Source organism: Pagrus pagrus, assembly GCF_965226575.1.
Source record: "Pagrus pagrus genome assembly, chromosome: 20".
Classification (NCBI taxonomy): domain Eukaryota; kingdom Metazoa; phylum Chordata; class Actinopteri; order Spariformes; family Sparidae; genus Pagrus; species Pagrus pagrus.
In genome coordinates this window covers 9546146-9566230 of record NC_140207.1, presented here as the reverse complement: position 1 = coordinate 9566230, position 20085 = coordinate 9546146, and the positions used below count along the sequence as shown (strand labels likewise).

Here is a 20085-nt window from a genome sequence, read left to right as displayed (position 1 = left end):
CGGAGTGGCAGGACCAGCATTCGGCACCACCCTTTCATTTCTGTGGGGGAGATTTTTTTTTTCTCTTTTTTACAAACCCACGAGAGGAATTTCAACCAGGACGGATGAAGAGAAAATTGAACAACACGGTTACACCTAATTGAAGTAGAACAGCGGGTAATGAACATAACGTTTGCTGCGTGTCCTTTTGGGAAAAAAGTCTTCATTTTCACATTTCAGCCAGCCTTTGTGTAGGTGTATTTAAAGAGCATTTTCAGTCACTCAGGCTTCCCTTTCTGCCCTCCAATGAACATTTAGTCCCAACTACAATAACCACAATGAATTTTGACATCCTGCCTGACATCTCAAAGACAGATAAAATGACTATAAATCATGAATTACCATAGATATGATCAAATCTGATCCTGGGGGGGAATCTGCAGCAACAGAAACGCTGAAAAGATTCTCCAAAGTAAGAAAAATGACAGTATTAAGGGTGTGCCCCATTAAAACGAGCACAATAGTCTGTTTCTGCTGAGCCGAGTTTGGAAGTAGATTTAAAAGAGAAAACAATTTAACATTTTTAATCCCTTATAATGAAAAAAAAAAAAAATTACAAAGAGACGACGAGAGAAATAATAAAGAAACTGATTTTTATTTTTCAAATTTTGGACTAAAGTTGTATGTCCGGGTTTATCAGACGTTCAGAGCATTAAGAATTAATCCTGTTGTTGAGGTTATTAAACATGAGGAGAGAAAAGCATTATGCTAATATTGAAGCCATGGAGAAATGCTCCATAATTAAGGTCTATGAGCTTGACAAATGAGTCAAAGGAAAGCACAAAGAAATGAAAAACTAGATGTACTTCTCAGCTCATGTTCGGGGCCCCTGACAAGTTGTTCTTCAGCGTAAAGAGAAACAAGTTCATAGAGAATGAAAAAGCCATTGAGTGCAACCCTGTGGCTTACATTGTGGTGTTTCTTCATGTAAAGCTGGGTAGATGTCTCTTTTACAATTAGTGGTTCTGCTGCAAAGAAAAGCCTCCATTTCCATTGGTGGATGTCACTCAATGTCGCCTAAATATGCAAAGAAATACACTACTGCACTTTCTTCGGTAGTCGTACCATAAATAACAGACTTACAGCCCTGTTTGGCTGCGTCGTCTATCACTATAACGGCAAACATACATCAGGAATGCACTGATATGTACCCAGCCGTTTCTTTTCCCGCAAAACACGTCAACGCCGCTCCACTGATGCATCTCGCACTCGAGGGCGTGCATAAAGATTCCATTAAATAAAATGTGATCATTGATTTTCAGAGGGGGGGGCGACCAGCCAACACCTACTCAATCAAGTCTCAATCACATCCCTCAAATCAAGTCCCACATGTCATTATGTCCCGCCTCGACATTTCAGCTCCCTCACAGCAGCCGCCCGCAGGCTTTAAAGTCCCACCACAATGTCATGTTTCATGTGGAAACACGTCAAAGCATGACAGGGATTGAGATTTAAACGCCATTTCATGAGGTCTTTGAGAGTGTTGTGCAGAAGTGTGGACACGACTTAAAAATATGTGACATTTTCGTATTAATATACAAACATAAGAAACAACTAGACCTACAGTAAGTTATATATTTTTTTGGTTGTATACTTAGATTATCTTAAGATATCCATGATTGTATTAGGTAATCCTTTCTTTCACAGTATTTAGTTGGTAAATATGACAAACATACTGTATTTAAAAAAGATATATAATCACAAATTATATGTTAAGAGCCTGTTAATGCCATGGAAACAAACAATGCTTCCTTTTAATCCATTTCCAGCTTATTTACTGAGTAAATTGGAAAACATCTCCAAGAACGTACCCAGTATTTAAGATGATAGTTCCATAGTTTTTCAGGGTAAATCTAATAAACGCTTATATAAATGCTATGCTATCATTAACCATACATGTACAGGGTTGCTTTAACTTCATGAAAAATACCAGATGATATATCAGAGAGTGAGGAAGGAAGACGGCGAACGTGATTAATTGTAACGTTAACAAAACTTTGATACACAATCGAGTCACATCAGATAGATTTTCATCCAATGATTTCACACTACTTCAAGTCGTCATCCAGTCCATCTTTTGTTATCGTTTTTATTAAAATAATTCTTGTGACAACTAAAGCAGAAGTGAAAACCTTGAATGATGATACAATGAATGAGAAACTAAAGTTATTGAGGTTTAGAAAGTGTTTATTTTGAATATTCAAAGGGTCTGGAGTCTACGTTGAAGTTACAATGTTCAAAGTTTGGTTTTATTGTCATTCAACTGCACAAATCAGTTGTCGACCCCTTCACCCTGCACACACAGAACATGTATAAAGAAATATTCAAATATCTTCAATTAAAATAGAAAAAAAACACTAAGATAAAACATGTAATAAAGGTATGTGAGAGCTGACCAATCAGAGCAGACTTTGCTTCTCAGGGGCGTGGGGCCTTAAAGAGACAGGCACTAAAACAGAGCATTCAGACAAAGGGCGAGTAGAGGTGCTGCAGCAATGGACAGTATGAGATGAAAGTGTTTTGTGGACATTAAAATCATGTTGACACCGAAAATTACAATTATGAGCCTGAAAATTAGCATAATATGGTTCCTTTTTAGCAGTAGTGGGAATGAGGGTAGTGCAAGGGTAATTACGGGTACTGTAGAAGAATAGTTCAATATAAATTCAGAAATGTTTCAGTTTTCACTATCAATTTGCTGCAGTATCTTAGAGGAGATATTCATCTTTCTTTTTGCATAGACAATTTATGAATGTGAGTTTGCTCAGGCATTCTTCTGATAAACACTAGAAGTGTCTGTTTGCTTAATTTTCTGCTAAATAGACCGTACAGTCCAAGGTCTCCTTCAATCGTTTTATGCAAACATGATGTTTAAAAGTGTTTGAAGACTGCTCTTTAACATTTTGTCACAAAGACAAGTTCAGCTGACAGGCATACAAACCACGTCCTTCGAATATGTGTTCAAAGTGATGTTTTCACAGTTTAATATCAATAGCATGCAGTTTGGTTTATATTCCACTTTAGCGTCATCAGACCCATTAAAGAGTAGTCAGATACCGAGGACAGAAGGGAAGAGACGAGGAGGAAACAGAGACTGAATCAATGAATCAAACAGAGAGAAAACATACAGCAGAGGCAAATGTTTTATGCTCTCAGTCCTCCATCCAGATGGAGGCTTTGATGGAAGTCTTTTACCCAGACTGTGTGTTTCCAGTCTCCGCCCAAACACTGTGTCACACTCTGCTCCCTCTCTCCCAGATGGACCATGACCCACGCAACCCTACTTACATCTCCTCGCAGGGCCCACTTCCTTCCACCGTGGCGGACTTCTGGCAGGTAATGCTCATCTTCATTCACTGCAGTCTTTCATCTTTCTACAGAGATAAGGGTTTGGAAGAACCGCAACAGAGCTGCAATATCTCTAGTCTTGTGTGAGTTACCAGTTCCAGTGAGATTTTGATGTCTTCTTCTTGGCCCGGGGATGTCTAGATGACTATTTCTCCGATGCTAAACAGCAGAATTTGAAGTGGGATCAATTAATTAATGTTGCAGCAGTTTGTGCTTGTCATGTACTGTCGTTACATCGGAAAATTTTATGCTTGGTTCATATGTAATGGGAACACATGAGCAGCATAAACTGGGGCTATAAGTAAAGGTGCTTCTTCTGTTCTACTCATCAGTAAAATAGCCTCACTAGCTGATTTTGTACCGCAAACCTGCAGCTTTTAGTTGCGTTCAGTAGTCTAGAAATAAACACCCCCAGGATGTCTAATATTATTTGTAATAACGCTGATGTTTGCTGATATTTGCATTTTCCTCCGTGCTATTTGCATTCATTCCCTTGTCCATAAATGTCAGACGAACCTGCCGTTAATCACCGGATATAGGCTATTGTAAAACATGTCGTCTTGGGTGGAGGTATGCCTTAAACGACGCATGGTTGCCAAATGGCGTTCTTATGTGTTAATAGGACAGCACTGTAGTAATTAGTGGGCCCATCGGCTCCATATGGTGAAGTAACTCTGCTAGCCGTGACCAGGATGTAGAAGTCTGAGGCATAAATCTTGGCAGACCAGCTGGCCCTGCACTCTGCACTCTGCATCATGTGCTGAACGGATACTCATTTTGAATCATTATAATAGTGCTGACTCTGTGTAAGCGTGGGCGTTGGCACCTGTTTGTGACCAGGGAAGGGGATTGGTTAAAAGAAAAAAGAATTTACCCCTTGTTTGTTTGTTGTAAATCACTTTTTAAACCCTAAAAAACAACAAACAAGATTTGTCCTCTAATGATGTTTGAATTATTAAAAAAGAAAAGAAAAATTCAGTACCTATTATCTCAAAAGTGCACCTTAATTGACCACATTAGTTCATAAAGGAATGAAAGGAGCCCTGTTTCCCCTTTTTAATTTGTACATTTGAAAAAGCCTCAAATGAAACAGTTGATAATTATCTCATACTCAGTTTGGTGATTTGTTTGTTTGTCTGCCAATGTTTTTCTTCCGTGCCAGGTGAATAAATGCTTGTCCATTATCTAATGAAATGAGCTATTTAGCCATGAAGTCAACTCTAAATCTTTCCCAATTAAACAGAAAATAATGGAAAATTAGACACAGATTGACTGACACAATGAACACCGGGTTCTGTGTCTGCGCATAAGAGGTAGCCATTCATTATTCAATATGGTAAACCTTGGATTGTGGCAGGACAGGAGGAAAAAAAACACACACACACTCTCTCTCCCCATTAAAAGTAAACAAACAGGGGAAACACGGCCACTCTCATGCAAATGGACCGTGCAGGAGGCAAATCTTTTTGCTCTGTCCTATCTAATCCACAGCTGCCCCAGGCAGCGCTCTGAAAGGCAGCTCTGCTCTAATCCTCCACTCCTCATTCCTCCATCCCTTCATCCTTCACCACTCCATCCCTCTCTCCATCCCCGGCTATTACCTTAGCTCTGCTGGGCCTTGCTCTCCTGCTCACTTCTCCTCAGTATTTAAAAAAAAAAAAAAAGGCAATCAGAGTTCACAGAGCAGCAACTTTGGTCTTTTTTCTACACAAATGATGTATAGTAGGTTTGGTTTTGGAGCCTAGAAAAACACTGACAAGCTTTTCCCGAGCTGAAGATGTAAAATAAGAATGCACTCGTTCCTCACTACCCACAAATCTTTGCCACATCCTACGAGACTAAATGGATAATACTCCCTCAAATTGTCACCATCTGGTTTCAAGAAAAGCCACTCAGAGTTCACAGAGCAGCAACTTACTGTAGGTTGTTTTTTTGTATATCCTGCCCTCTTCTTCTGCACAAATGATGTGTATTAGGTGGAGTATGTAGTTATGGGGAAGAATTTTTAATCAGAAGACAAAAATCTTCATTGACTGAATTTCATGCTTGAACTGTTTCACTTTGTTTATATGTGATGGACCCTGCCACCTTTCTAGCTTCAAGTTACCTCCTTCAGTTAATATATTATTACCTCATTAGTAGTGTAAATATTAAAAATCTGAGTTTGAATATGTTCTCCAAAACTCCATAGTGTCCCTTTTTAAAAAAACACTGATGAGCTCTTTACGAGATGTAAAAGAGGAATGCACTCGTTCCTCACTACCTACAAATATTTGCCAAATCTTACAAGACTAAATGGATAATGTTCTCTCACATTATCACCTTGCCTAATCTCATCACATCTTGGCGCAGTTGGCACAGTTGGCGTGTAATGTGTCCACTGGGCTGGATCACAGAAGCTTGTGATTAGTGTATAGTCAAGGCCATTGTGTTTTTATAGCAATCATAAAAGCCGCATTTCCTCCTCATTTTCCTAATGGCTGCCATGGGCCTATATTTTTATTTTTTTACCAAGGACACATTAGATTGTGATAAGATGAAATGGAGCAGCAGCTCAGTAGATGTTACGAGCCCCGCTCAGACGACTGAGAGGGGGCGACATGTGACGTAGCCTCCCGCTGCTCCACCCAACATTTATCACTTGTCACGTGCCAAGGGGTGACATTTATTCATACTTCCTGGACCAAGAAAAACAAATCAATTCCCCCCCTAATACAAAGCTGCCATGTGATGCCAATGTGTAATTTGCTGCTCCTAGCGGCACAGTTCAGCTACATGTTGGCGCTGTTGTAATAGCACACAGATGAGTGTTAAAGGGTTGTTGTCTGAGGGATGTCTGACGTCGCCCCTGTGGTGTGTAGATGGTGTGGGAGAGTGGCTGCGTCGTCATCGTCATGCTGACCCCCCTCTCTGAAAACGGGGTGAAGCAGTGTCATCACTACTGGCCCGACGAAGGATCCGATGTCTACCACATCTACGAGGTATGTTAGCTAAAAGAAGTCACAAAGTAAAATTCATTTCCTTCCTCCAGTACGTCTAGACGTGCAGATAGTTTAGGTTTTGTGCACTGTAGTTATGAGATTTCTGTCTTCACGATGAATTTTGTTTGTGGTGCTCACAGCGTCTGCAAAATGACGTTTAAAAAATTCAACAGCGACATGTCTCTCCAGAAAACACTGTCTATAATTTACAGACTTCTCTGTAAGCAGTTTTCAATGCAAGTAAAATATTCCCTGTGAAAGATGTCGAGTAGGAAGGACGCTGATTTTTACAAATGTAGCTCATACTTTGAGCAGCACAAACAGAATTCATTCACTGCTAATTTGAGCTGGGTGTTGGTAGAAATCTCAGAGACTAATATCTCTGAACCTTTAGTTTGACTCTTAAAAAGGAAATCTTTAACTGAGGAACATCTTAATACTTTATTGATGCTTCTGACCAGAGTCGATTCTCAAAAGTATCCATACTGTGATACTTTTCCGATACCACTCGTTTAAACGATACGTTCAAGCGTTTTCAAGAATTTTCCAGCACCAGTAAGAACCCTGCAGTTTAAAATGGCCAGTCAGGTTGAGGAGTCTGAGAAGTAGACCCTAAAAAGTTTGTATAAAAGCCTACACACTTTATTAGGTACAGTTATACCATTTAATGCGACCCAGAACGACAGATCTGCCGGAGATAGCTCTCTCACAGCGTCGATCAAGACTGAACTTTATTATCTTTGTCGACTAATGGATTAGCATTATATTGTACAGTTGTACCCTATAGTCCCAGCTGAGTGTATCATTATCATCTATTTAACTGCTCATAACAACAATGCCTCAGTCCTTTGTGTAGCTGTAGCATGAAGACTCATAATGAACACATTGTTCTCACATTCGTTGGTATCTAAAGTAATTACACCTCATTTCACCAAACAGAGGTTACCTGTGATAAAAAAAAGAAGAAACTCTGAAAAGAACAGTTTTTTTTATCTTTGATTACTGTGTCATTTCTAAACAAATGAACTAATTGTAATGACAGTGTTTGTTTTAAAGACTCCATAGCTTGAATGTAAACTAAAAAACTAAAACTAAAAACTGCAAGAGCAAATGTTCACATTGATCCTCAAAGTTTCTTTCTGAACAAAAACACTTGTTTGTTTGTGAACTGAATGAAACTGAAATAATTATTTAGCTACGGGTACGCAAACTAACTAAAACATGTTATTTAGTAATGTTGGTGAACCAGCCATTTAAAACATTTGGTGCTGAAGCTTCCTCGGGATTGCAGATTGTTGAATGGTTTTCAACAGTGTTGTGTACTGTTACTTTTTAAAGTAACTTGCTACTGTATATTACAAGATTACTGCCATTAAAAAGCAACTTATGTTCAACTGTTGCCTACTTAGAAAAGGAACTTGTTCTTGAGTACTTTGCGATTTAGTCTCAGCTAAAGATAATATAAAGAAAAATAAGATATAAAGAAGACAAATATAGTCTCACATCTACTTTCCTTATTAAACTGAAAAATGCAACCGTACATCTTCTGAATTGAAGTTTCTTTCAAGTTTCACCAAACAAAGACTGGCCAAATTGCCTTGTTAGCTCATAAAAGACTTTATTCAGACTCAACAGAAACAAAATAAAAATCATAAAAACTGTGGTTGGTTTGTTATTTCACTGTTCCAACAATCGCCGGCTGGTTCAGTCGAAATAAACCCGTAATTAACTCACTGCCTGTCTCTGCCTCTCAGCTTCGCACTGAGCAGCGACTGTTGAATTGGCAAAATGAAACGAGTCAGTTTAAGTAGCGGCTTGCTTAAAACGTAAATAACTGATTAGTTATATGGCAAAACTAATGAGTTACGATACTCAGTAATCTGAGTACTCTTACAACATACTTTGTAACATAGTTACGATTGTTGCCATTAATGAACCGAATGCCATCTTCTTCTATATGTAGGTCAACTTGGTGTCGGAGCACATCTGGTGCGAGGACTTCCTGGTGCGCAGCTTCTACCTGAAGAACCTGCAGACCAACGAGACCCGCACCGTCACCCAGTTCCACTTCCTGTCTTGGATGGACCGCGGCATCCCCAACTCGGCGAGGACCCTGTTAGACTTCCGCAGGTAGAGTGACGGATCCTGCAGGTTGGCCTCAGACGCTGGAGCTCAGGCACCTTTACAACCAGCCTTTATCCTGAGCTTGTTCTTAATCATCTTCCCTTATACTCTGTATTCTGTCAGCGCCTCTCTGGTCCATCTCCCTTTTGCCCCTCCGTCTTTTGGTGTCCTAGAGAACGGTTGTTCTAATAAGGACTGTGTTTCTCTACTATCCCTTTCATCCTGGGCCTGTTTCCCTCACCTCCCTCCAGCACATGTGATGCAGCAAATTAACAGCCCCGCACTGCCTGGCTTGGCTTGGGAAGAAAAGAAAAGGAAAAAAAAAAAAAAAAAAAAACTACCTAATTCAAACACCCAATTAAATGAGAGCTGTCTCACTAAAAACACGGGAGAGGGGGAAAGCTAGTGACTGAATAACCTCACTCTGTTCTCCATATAATGTGTTCTGGCAGAAGAGCAGCAATAGCTCCTCTGGGAGAACCCAGAGGGATAGGAAAAGCCCTCCAAATGAGAATAGATGCATCTGATTTGTGGATGGAAGTCTGTCCCTCTGGTTTGTAATGCAGATGAGAGAGAGAGGGAAAAAAAGGAGGATGTGCAGTGTTATCATGTCATCCTTTCCTGACAGAGTCGCTGCTGTTTTTTTCTTTTTTCAAATTAAACTGGGTGCAGCTTGCAGTCAGTCCTATTTATTTATGATGTCAGTGTGCAGGTTTGAGCTGTGTTTTTTTTTTTGCTGTTAAGAACAACTAGATTGCCTTGAAGTGACCCCATTATTGCTGCTGTAGGTTATTGGGAATCTAAAGCTCTCTGATTGTTCAGAGGTCTCAGATCCACACGATGTACTGCACACTCACGGTTTTCACGGTTTCGGCCAACTCGGTATTTTGCGGTTGCCAGTGTCATTTTTGTGATGTTGCAGCTAGTAATATGAGCCCAGTTGCATAGTCACAAAAGTGATCATTGGAAACTGTGTCTCCTCAGCCAGGCCTGTGCACAAACTGTCTTTCTCTCACTCCTGACTCTCTGTCTCCCCTCTCCTCCTCTCACCGCTCCTTCCTCTGGCTTGCATGGGAACTTCAAACTCCTCTGTATGCTCTTTAACCAAGGACATATGCTGGCTTTATGACATCAGTGTCTCCTCTACATTCGTTCAGGAGTGGTGGACCACCACAGTGAGAACGTGACCACCACAGCTAGATAAAATGGGAAATTGAATATTATGATTTAGATAATTAAACAAAAGAAAAACACAAACAAGCATTAGGCTTAGTGCCCTTTAACCATGATCAAATAACTAAATATAAACGAAAGTGCTAAAATCACACGTACAGGGAACAAATACCAAAATGTACCCCCGCCACCACTTCTACAAAACAGTTACAGAGGAAACGCTGCATATATTTACATAAAATGTAAATTTAATATCACGTAAGTTGATGTAAAAACAGAAAATGACAGCAAAATACACAAAAAATATCAAAAAGAAAACATTCCTCCTGCAAATTAAGCAATGGTAGACTTAAAACATCAGTAGTTTTATCATGTTTTTAAATGTGGTTTTCTCCACTGCATGTATTCAGGTGATGAAGCCAAGCTTCAGTCACTGTAGACCGTTATTGTGGCAAAAAGAAACCTCATAACTCAAACTGACATCAAATAGAGCACATCTTTTCATTTCAGTTATTGTTCTGAAGGTCCAAGTACATAAAAATGGAAATGCATATCAGAAATAATACGTAGAGTCAATATAAAACATTCGGTCACACTTTCTATGAAGCCCATGTCTATAATGCATTATAACGTGCGAGTTAAATGGATTCCTCTGATTTTTGTCTTTTTTTACTTTACTTGCAGCAAACAGTGACCACTCACAGTGACTTATAACCCACTTGTGATGTATTACATCTGCCTACAACATGGATTTCAATACTTAAAGCACCAAATGGCCACTTACAGTAACTCATGATCACATTGATACTGATTATAATGCATTGTGAAATGATTATAATGTATTACAACTATAAGGATCACTGTGATCCCTGCAATACTGGTGAGTGACCTCAGAAGTCATTAGAAAATGCTTCATAGTGTGATATTGTTATAAGCAACTAACTAACTAACTATACTCACACTATAACACATTAAAAGTACGTATGTTTTTAATGCATCATAGAAATCAGCATCATAATAAGTGATGATTATTGTTGTAAATGATTGTGAGGCCTCATAACTGTGACTTTAAATGATGCAATGATAGTAATGATGTTATAATGCATTTTAAGTATGTTAATAAGCTCTTAAAATGCATTGTAAGTATATTCATAATTGTTATAAATCATTTTAAGTATGTAAATAATCTGTTACTGTATAATGCATTGTAAATGTGTTGCTAATCTGTTATAAATCATTATAAGTATGTTTATAATCATTATAATGCATTGTAAGTATGTTCATTATCTGTTTTAGTGCATTATAGACAGGGCTTCATAGAAAGTGTTATAAATATGATGGATTCAGTATATTTAGTAATATTATAAGCTACAACTCCTTATTGTTACTGTCACTATAGTAGTAGTAGAAGTACTATGTAGTACTACATCATAGAATGTCCTTGCAGTGTGCTTTACGTCATATTTATTATTGTATTTACATCATTAATTGATAATAATTAGTGATTTTGATCAGTAGCAAAGAACACTAAATAGACAAGGCGAACGGTGAGATATTCTGACATTTAATTTCCACGTTGAAAGGTGAAAAACGAGGGTGAAAATGGGAAAAAAGACACTCTCGGTGTAGTCAGTTTCCATGGCAACGGCGAGGTGTGAAAAGGCTTGTTGGCCTTCACCGTGCCTGTGGTGTGTAACATTCATAATTGGCCGGGGTTAATGCGTCGGCGGGTCGGCAATCACAGCATCACACCACCACATCCACCAGCCCCACATGTCACAATAATGCTGTTTGGTTTATTTAGGTGGTGCTTCCTCAATTTAACGTGATTGATTGACAGGAGGGTGCGTCTCCTAATATCATCCTGACCACAGCGAAGAAGTCTTTCACTATCACCGTTGTTATTCAGCAGAAATGCATCAAGACAACTGCAGTCAAGCTCGCAATAACATCCTATTTTCTCTTTTTTTTTTTATTGCAGAAAGGTTAACAAGTGCTACCGGGGTCGATCTTGCCCGATAATCGTTCACTGCAGGCAAGTATAACAGTTTGAACCTTGTGACAGTGGCTGACCCTGCTGAATAGGGATAGTGATTGTTTATGGTGGCCTGTGTGTTGGAGGGGAGAGGCTGTTTATTTTAAACCCTTGCTCAGTCCATTTACTCAACCCGGGTCCAGTGGAGCTGCTGTTTATTCCACTGGCTGTGCCTGTATGGAAATGCCAGAGACTCTCCCATTTCCCATTTTGTCGAGTTAGTTAACTGGCCTTGATTGGTTTGTATTAAACACACAGGTATCTGTCTGGCCACTTTTAATAGTCACATCCTGTTAAGTCATGCGTGGGGCCAGGCAGCCTCGCTCTCCCTCTGAGGGAGCTGTACGGACTGAGTGTCTAGCAGTGGATTAATGAAGCAGTGGTGCTCAGGCCTGCACTCCTGTTTTATTGGCCTTGCCTTTATTAGAGAGATGTGCACGCCTTGTTTGCAATTAACATGCAGAGCCGTTGAATGGCCGGCGGGCACAAAGGGAGGCTTTTCATAAGACTATCTCTGGAGTAATGGAAAAGCAAGGCTCTCCAAAAGCTGTTCTCGAACCGCCCCTGGCCTCTCAACCTCTCCTCTGCTCCTGAGGTGCATTCATTTAAAAGCCTTTGTCCCCAGTGTGCCTCAGAAACCATTCCCCTCTCCCCAATAGCCGAGCAAGTCTCAAGACCACACATGCACTCGTGTGCAAAGGTTTAACATAGTCACATTTATTGGAACATCAAATATTCAAAAGCTATCAGGTATTTTTTATAAGATTATTATTGATTTTTCCAATTTAAGTATTCTGTTTTATCTTTATTTTAAGCAGGTGTGTATCTGTATGCATGGACTGATCTGTGTTTACTGCACATTCTTTCAGCAGATGCAGATGTAAATGAGCAATTTGTTTCCTTATAAGAGAAACACTCTTGAGATTAAAGCATCACTCTGCCACCTTAATGATCTCCATCTCTCTCTCTTTCTCTCTCTCTCCACGACTCTCTGCAGTGATGGAGCTGGCAGGAGTGGGACTTACATTCTGATTGACATGGTCCTCAATAGGATGGCTAAAGGTAACGATCAATGGCTTCCCTGGCAACGCTAAAGCCTCTCATTCTCCTCAGAGGGTCTTGGGGATGCATTAGAGGGTGACTTTTTCTGAGGCCTGGAGAGGCAGACACGGAGGGAGCTGGAAGGAGTGGAGGGAGTGGAACAAAGAGAAAACAGAGAGAGGGAAAATGAAAAAAAGAAACCTGCGCCCACATTAGTAATTATCTATTTAAGCTGCCGTCACGCCATATTGACCCGCAGCACAACTGCGACATGAATTTAGATGGCGCATGCATGGAAATGAAATGTTTAAAGGTGAAATACGTTGAAAATCAGAATTTGGAAATGTTGCTCCAATGGTTTGAATCAATATTTAATATTTAATGGGAACAATTGCTTTTATTTTATTATTATAGGACAATTTTTACCCTTTAAACCGTATCCTGTTTTTTCCACATATGATCGGTGATTCACACATGTCAACTAAACTGCCTGAAAGCGCCAGGATGTTTTAAATCTGTTGCCCAGTCTGGAGAATGTATTATCCAAATAGATATAAAACAACTGGGCAGGAAAAGCTACCTGAACAGGGTCTTTGTGGGTGTTTCATTCCATGCAAAACCGAAATAGTTTGAAGGTGGATTTGTTTCTGAATTGTAGGGTACACTCTTAGTTGAAGAGTTGTAAGCAGGATTAAAAAATAACTAGCATAAAATTTAAACTCCCCCTCTGGTAAAAAATCTGTTTTTCTTCTTGTTCCTACAGTTGAATGTGTGTAGAAATCATGTATGAGCACAGTTTGACACTAGAAGGCTGTTTTCACATTCATCTGCTAAAAGTGTAAAGATTTTAGGAGGCGGAGCTACAAGAATGATTTGTGACATCACAAATTGTTTGGAAAGCCGAACCCGGTGTGATGTGAAAACCTGAGAATGGACTTTACAGAAGATATATTGCGATATGACAAAATATAGTAATTTCCTCCAGATAACCCGAATAGCTCCATTTGGAAATAATTAATCATTGTTTTTTTGAGAAATTGATCAAGAATGATTGATTGGTGGTTCACTGTTCGCGGCGACAAACTCCGAAGTATTAGATTAACCTTTAATTGGTCTAAATTGTGACTTATCAGACAGATTTCTCTTGTAGATCAGTTATGGAGACTTTTGTATCAAGCAGCGAAAAAAGAGTTAATTTCCCTGACATGACATCGCACATCCTGCAACGTGACTTTTGCACATGCGCACATTCCCAAGTCGACACTGAACGATGTATTGTGCAGCCCTAGTTCATAAATTCTGTAATTTTTAATTAGGGAGCTGCCATTTAAAGGATTTTAAAGTGGTAATTATACTTTAAACTGTGTCAGACACACGTTGTGCAGCGGATCTTTAACTTTTCCCAGTTTTACATGCGAGCACATTTGGATGCAGCCATCTATTGTTGCATTCTTCCAAAGGCTGCCTTTAAAGCACCCCATAGCTCGGCCTGCCCTCCGCCCTCCGCCCTTTGACCCTCTACCCTTTACTCTCGCTCCCTGCATGCCCTCCTCCTGTGATCCTGTCCCGTCAGACCACGTTAGAGCAGACCTTCCCTTCACTGTCTGTAAAACAGTAATAAGGCTGACCCGTCCTGATGGAGTTCATGTGGTTCAGCTCAGTGACGAATGCGCCGTTGTCCGCGGTGATGAAAGGTGCCACCCGGTCTCTTTTTAACCTTTTGTTTCCTGCTCCAGAATCGAACTTATAAAATGAACATAATCTCACTCTCCAAAGCTTTTTTTCTTCTTCTTCTTTTGCTAGAAGAGCCTCTCTTCAGCTTTACTTTGGAATCCAGCCCTTCTGAGACATGAAAGTCTTGTCGGAGCACTAGAGTACTTTGAGTACTAAGTCCAGCTGCATTAAATCCCCCTTTTTCACTCTCTCTCACCCACACTCTTACATACATTTTCGCCCTCGCTCCATCTCTTTTTTTGCGTCCTTTCTCTGCCTCACTTTTAAGAAAAAAACATCTTGAGGTTCAGGGGCTCCCTGGTTTTCTCCCTCCATCTCAAATGAGCTGCTTGAAATCCATAAATCTGAAAGCAGAATAAGATTTCCAGATTAACATCACACACTCTCCAAGCCAAAACAGATTTAACTCAACGGCAGCTGATCACTGTTGAAGGCGAGCAACTGTTGCATAGGTTAATCATCAGTATGGCTGCTGCAACGGCTATAAATCATTTTAATTAGAGTTTGTTGGTTCGCACACACACATGCACACACGCTCGGATATTGTTGTATCAAAAAGCTCTCCGCAGACTTTATAGTTGGACATAATCTAAACCAATTTTTGAACAAGATTCTCAGAGAGAAGCCAGCGCTTAGCGTTTTTGAATGCATTATTGCACATTTCCCAGACCCCCGAAAATATCCTCTTGCATATTTTATCGAGAAACAGTCTGTGGCTCTCGTCCAAGTCTTTCGAGGGATGAATGTAATAATTTTCAATCGCTGCGCTGTTCCAAAGGGAGCCCAGTATAAAGAGAGATTGACAGATGTGAGCTGGATTACTCCGCTGCTTTGAACTCAGTCCAATTTTCGGTCTGTTGCAGGTGCTAAAGAGATTGATATTGCCGCTACCCTGGAGCACTTGAGAGACCAGAGAGCTGGCATGGTCCAGACAAAGGTAAGGTTCCCCCGGCTTTGAGTTAGAGAGGTGGGGGGGAGGAGGAGGAGGCAAGGGGAGCAGGGAGGGAGGGAGGGAGGAGGGGTTGCAGTCATTCAAACAGACGATTGTCTTCTTCATGTGCATAGGATCGAGGGAAATGATGTGGTAATTGATAACTGCTTCAGGATTAGAAAAACATTGTCTCGGAAGATAATAACTCACTGTTCCACATTTATCACAAGACACAGAGAGGCTGACCAAGATCTTCTGTTACAGGAATCATTTGTGACACTGAGGCATTTTAAGATCCTGTCACTGAAACAAACATTATAAACATACTTTTTTAAATCCTGGACTGTTAAACTCATACTTTTAATATTTACAATAGCAATAAGGTAAAAATACAAACTCAGAAATATTTATCTTTTTACATATCCAAATGAGCAAGCTGTTCTCAGAAGAAAATAAGGTACCCAGAACACTGTTTGAAGCTAGAAAGGTGGCAGGGTCCGCCACATATAAACCAAGTAAAACGGTGTGAAATTGTGTTGTTCTTCAAGGTCAGTTTGTTTATTCAGTTTATTCAGTCATGAAAAGGAAGAGAGTTTGATTATTTAGTTTGTTTAGGCATAAATAAATAAAAAAATATTTTTAAAAAATTAATAATAATGACATTTAACCCATAAAAGCTGCAAATCCTTACATTTGAGAAGCTGGGACAAGCTAATATTTGGTATATTTGCTCAAAAAATGAAAAAGTACATCAAATACCACATATCATGTTGAAAATTGTCTTTGCCTTTTATTTCTTGTTCATCTTTATACACTTTACCTGACCTGAACTGTAGATTTGATACAATTCTTTAGTCTCACAAGTTAATATCACAACAGGAAATAGTTCAGTGTGTGTCATTCACTAAGGCAAATAAAAGGTAGGATGTCTCTTTTTCCTCTCCCTTGTAATTGGAAGGAATAATAATAACAATAACAATAACAATAATAAACCTCATGCAGCAGTGGGTGATAATATTTATGGACGCTGCTTGCTAACAGACTCCAGTGTTCCTCGATGCTTCATTAATGCTGCTCTGTTCAGCGCTGAAAAGCTTTCCAAACACTCTCTCTTCTTCTTTTTCTGACAAGTCTAAGTGAAATTATATTGGGAGTATTGTTGATTCCACTTTGTGGCTCCATGCTGGGTCTGCACAGAAATTAGACCGTAATGAGGTATGAAATTTAGAGTTAGGGTTTCAAGGATTGGACAACCAATTATCTTTTTTTTCTTCCTGATGTTGCCACTTTATATTTTTGGAGAGAACGTTTATTTCTCTTCTTTTTCTAGTTACTCCTTTTGACAGACATCAACATGCAGTAATTACAGCATGTGTGACCGGTTTTTATTTCTCACTCGAGCGTCCGTCTCTCGTCTGTCGAGCAGAGATTGATCTCCCCCCAGTGGTGTAAACGTGAACAGCACAGCTCATTCAATACCTGCTTTGAAAAGTGTCTTTTTTAACCCAGAACTTTGGGATTAGATACACTGCGATGAAGACACAGATGGCTGTGCTTACATATTTTCGACCCGCTCACAACACCAGAACAAATAAAAATAGAAACCTAATCACTCCACATAATCTCCACTGCAAAGGGAGCGGCACAGCCACCAGTGACTCCTCTGTATTGATTTAGCCTATCCTCAGGCCAGACTATGGCAGCCTATGTGTTGACACATCTAAAGGCTGCTCCCTCCAAACTCCTACGTACTTTTTTCTCTGTGAGAGGACCCCGTGGCCTGCAGCCTGGGGAGAGGAGAGGAATATAAAAATCACCAGGTCCATGGGGCAAACATCAATCAGCCCCTTTTGTGCTCCTCTGGGAAAACTATGAGTCGGATTCACAAACATACGCACACACACAGAGCTGAGAGACAGCTTGACTCAAAAGCTTTATTTTAAGACACACCTGGCCGGATCGATGGCGGTGCCGGGTGCTCGTGCACTCAGAGAGTGGTTCACCTTCACCTCCAGTCTGTGGTCAGGCACATCCAGCGTAGGGTCAGCTGCCAATCATTCTGAAATGCTTTTCCTGAGCTGTTACACACTAAAACTTCCCTTCCCTTCCTTCTCTCCCTGCATCTGTGCCTCTTCCACCACCTCCTCCTCCTCCTCCTCAGGAGCAGTTTGAGTTTGCGCTGACAGCCGTGGCAGAGGAGGTGAACGCCATCCTGAAAGCGCTTCCTCAGTGAAGGCACCGCATCCCCCACCTTCTTCTTCTCCTCGCTCGCTGAGCACCGGTTTCCTCTGCCCACTCAAGACTGACATCTCTCTCTGCCCTTCCCTCTCCTCGCTCTGTTTCTCTTCTCCTGTCTCTGCCTCCTCTTCACCTCTATATATACTGTATACTTATGAATGTCGTGCCAGATATCTGACCTGGATCCATATTCGCAAAGAGCTCGCCTCAGAGTACGACTGTTGATCTGGGATCTGTGTCGTTTTTTTGTTTTTTTTAAGCGATTCGGGAGAGAGAGCGGACCAGCGGGATCTGATCTGATCTGTTGTGAGACCTCAGATCAGCCCTCCTACTGTGAGACTTTTTTGTCGATATGAACCCTGGTCCTCTATAACTGTGATGTTGTTCCTGAACATACCGTTTTAGTGCCACTGAAGAGCTGTTTACGTGATGTCAAGTGAAGGTTTTTGTTCCAAAATTAGCTATCTGCCGTTGAAAAAACTGATACAGATGCTTTAAATAATGAGTTTAAAACAAACTATAGTAGGGCTGCAACTAAGGATTGTTTTCATTATTGATTAATACGCTGATTATGTAGTGTGAAACGCCAAATAAAGTACAAAATTAAATGCTTAGAGGCCATAATCTGCCTTTTTTCTGATTAATATTAACATTTTAGGGCATGTGTGACAAAGAAAAACATCAAATTTCCATATTTGAGAGGCTTGAACCAGAAAATATTTGGCATTATTAGCAAAAATGTAATTTTTGGTGGCCACAGAAATTTCTTCAGTGTGCTTTCGCAGCCTGAATCCTAAAAATATTCAATTTTCTGTCATATATCAGCAAAAAAACATGAAACTGTCATATTTGAGTGGCTAGAATCAGTAAATATTTAAGGTTTTTGTTTGAAAAATTGCAAGCGGTTAATTGAATATCAAAATTGTTGCCAGTTGATTGTCTTCAGTCTCCTTAAATTTTATGATTACAGTCTAAAGTCATTGAAAAAAAACTAATTGTCATATTTGAGAGGCTGGAACCAAAGAATCTTTGGCATTTTTCCTTAAAAAATGGCAAACGATTGATCGAATAACAAACTGGTTGCCAATTAAATACTAATAATGTCCTCAGTCTGCTTATTTTTCTGATTAACAGTCTAAAATCTTTAAAATAAAACTAAAAACAACTAGAATCTGTGAATATTTCTGGTTTTTGCTTGAAAAATGACACAAACGATGAATTGACTATCAAAATGGTTGCCAGTTTATTGTCTTCAATCTGCTTATTTATCTGAAACAGTCTCAAATCTGTAAAAAAAAAATCAATATCTGACAAGAAAAAACAGCATTTTATCATATTTTAGAGGCTAACCAGACAACATTTGACGTTTTCGCTCGCAAACGTCACAAACTATTAATTAATTTCTTTGCCGATCGATTAACCGACTAATTGTTGCAGCTCTCAACTATAGCACTTTTATAGATAATAAACAAAAGAGATAATATGTAAAGTAAAGTAAGTCCTTGCCTGTAAAAAATCACAATATTGTACAGATTATAGCGTTTTGGAAATAAAAACCCCCTCACATGTTTCCTTCTCCTCTGTGATCTGAATCAAACACTATATACTCGGCAGCATCACATGTTCAAGTGTGTATGTTTGTGTGTGTATTGTTGTATTTTGGGTCCGGACATCTCACTCCTGTATTAAACCCGCAGATGTTCTGGTACTTAAAAAAGCCTCACAGGTCATGATTTTTGCAACATATCAGGTGTTTTTTAATTCCTCATTGCGTCGATCTGTTTTGTTACATGAACAACTCTGTTAATATTAAATGTAATAGAAATAAACCCACCGAGATAGTTCCTATGTATCGATAGTAACAATATATTTAAGCAGAACTTATATCGGGATTGTTGCTAAATTTGTTCGTCCCTCCATCTCTGGTATATTGTGATATTTTGTGCAACATGACAGATTATTCCCTCTATAGAGACGATGAATGACTTTATGAATCCCTACATAGTGCTATATGAAATGTATACTGAGAGCCTCAATGAGAACTATATATTTTGTGTGAAAAGTAACATTCAGGTTGATAATAAATCCGAACAGATTATACTGCTTTGCTGTCTGGTGTTTAATGTTGTTTCTGACACACACACACACGCACACGCGTGCGCACAAACAGGCCGAATGGCATTTGATTGAATGGTAGCCTTAGTAAAGTCACAAAGAAAAGATGTATCACGCTCCCTGAGGGTTTGTGTCTGGGAGAGACTCGCAGGTTTGCACAGATGAAATGTTTGGTTCAGCGGCTCTGTCAGAGGAGAAAGTGGCTGGGATTTAAAATGAAATCAGTCATGTATTACAGCCACCGAGGTCCTCTCGCAATATTACAGCAGCAGCGGGGGAGGCTCAGTCGCTCCAAAAGTCCAATTTTATCAATATTTACTGAAGGA

General features: G+C 39.8%; 1 protein-coding gene across 1 annotated transcript in view; it reads left to right on the top strand.

The window, feature by feature from the left end:
* Positions 1 to 19747, top strand: part of ptprn2 (protein tyrosine phosphatase receptor type N2) — a 128159-nt gene extending 108412 nt beyond the window's left edge. The window contains exons 16-22 of the mRNA XM_084339797.1: positions 3298 to 3375; positions 6249 to 6368; positions 8332 to 8498; positions 11647 to 11700; positions 12698 to 12762; positions 15339 to 15412; positions 17568 to 19747. Of these exons, the coding sequence (XP_084195923.1) occupies positions 3298 to 3375; positions 6249 to 6368; positions 8332 to 8498; positions 11647 to 11700; positions 12698 to 12762; positions 15339 to 15412; positions 17568 to 17639 (630 nt within the window). The 3' untranslated portion in view covers positions 17640 to 19747. The remainder of the gene's footprint in view (positions 1 to 3297; positions 3376 to 6248; positions 6369 to 8331; positions 8499 to 11646; positions 11701 to 12697; positions 12763 to 15338; positions 15413 to 17567) is intronic.
* The last annotated feature ends 338 nt before the right edge of the window (positions 19748 to 20085 follow it).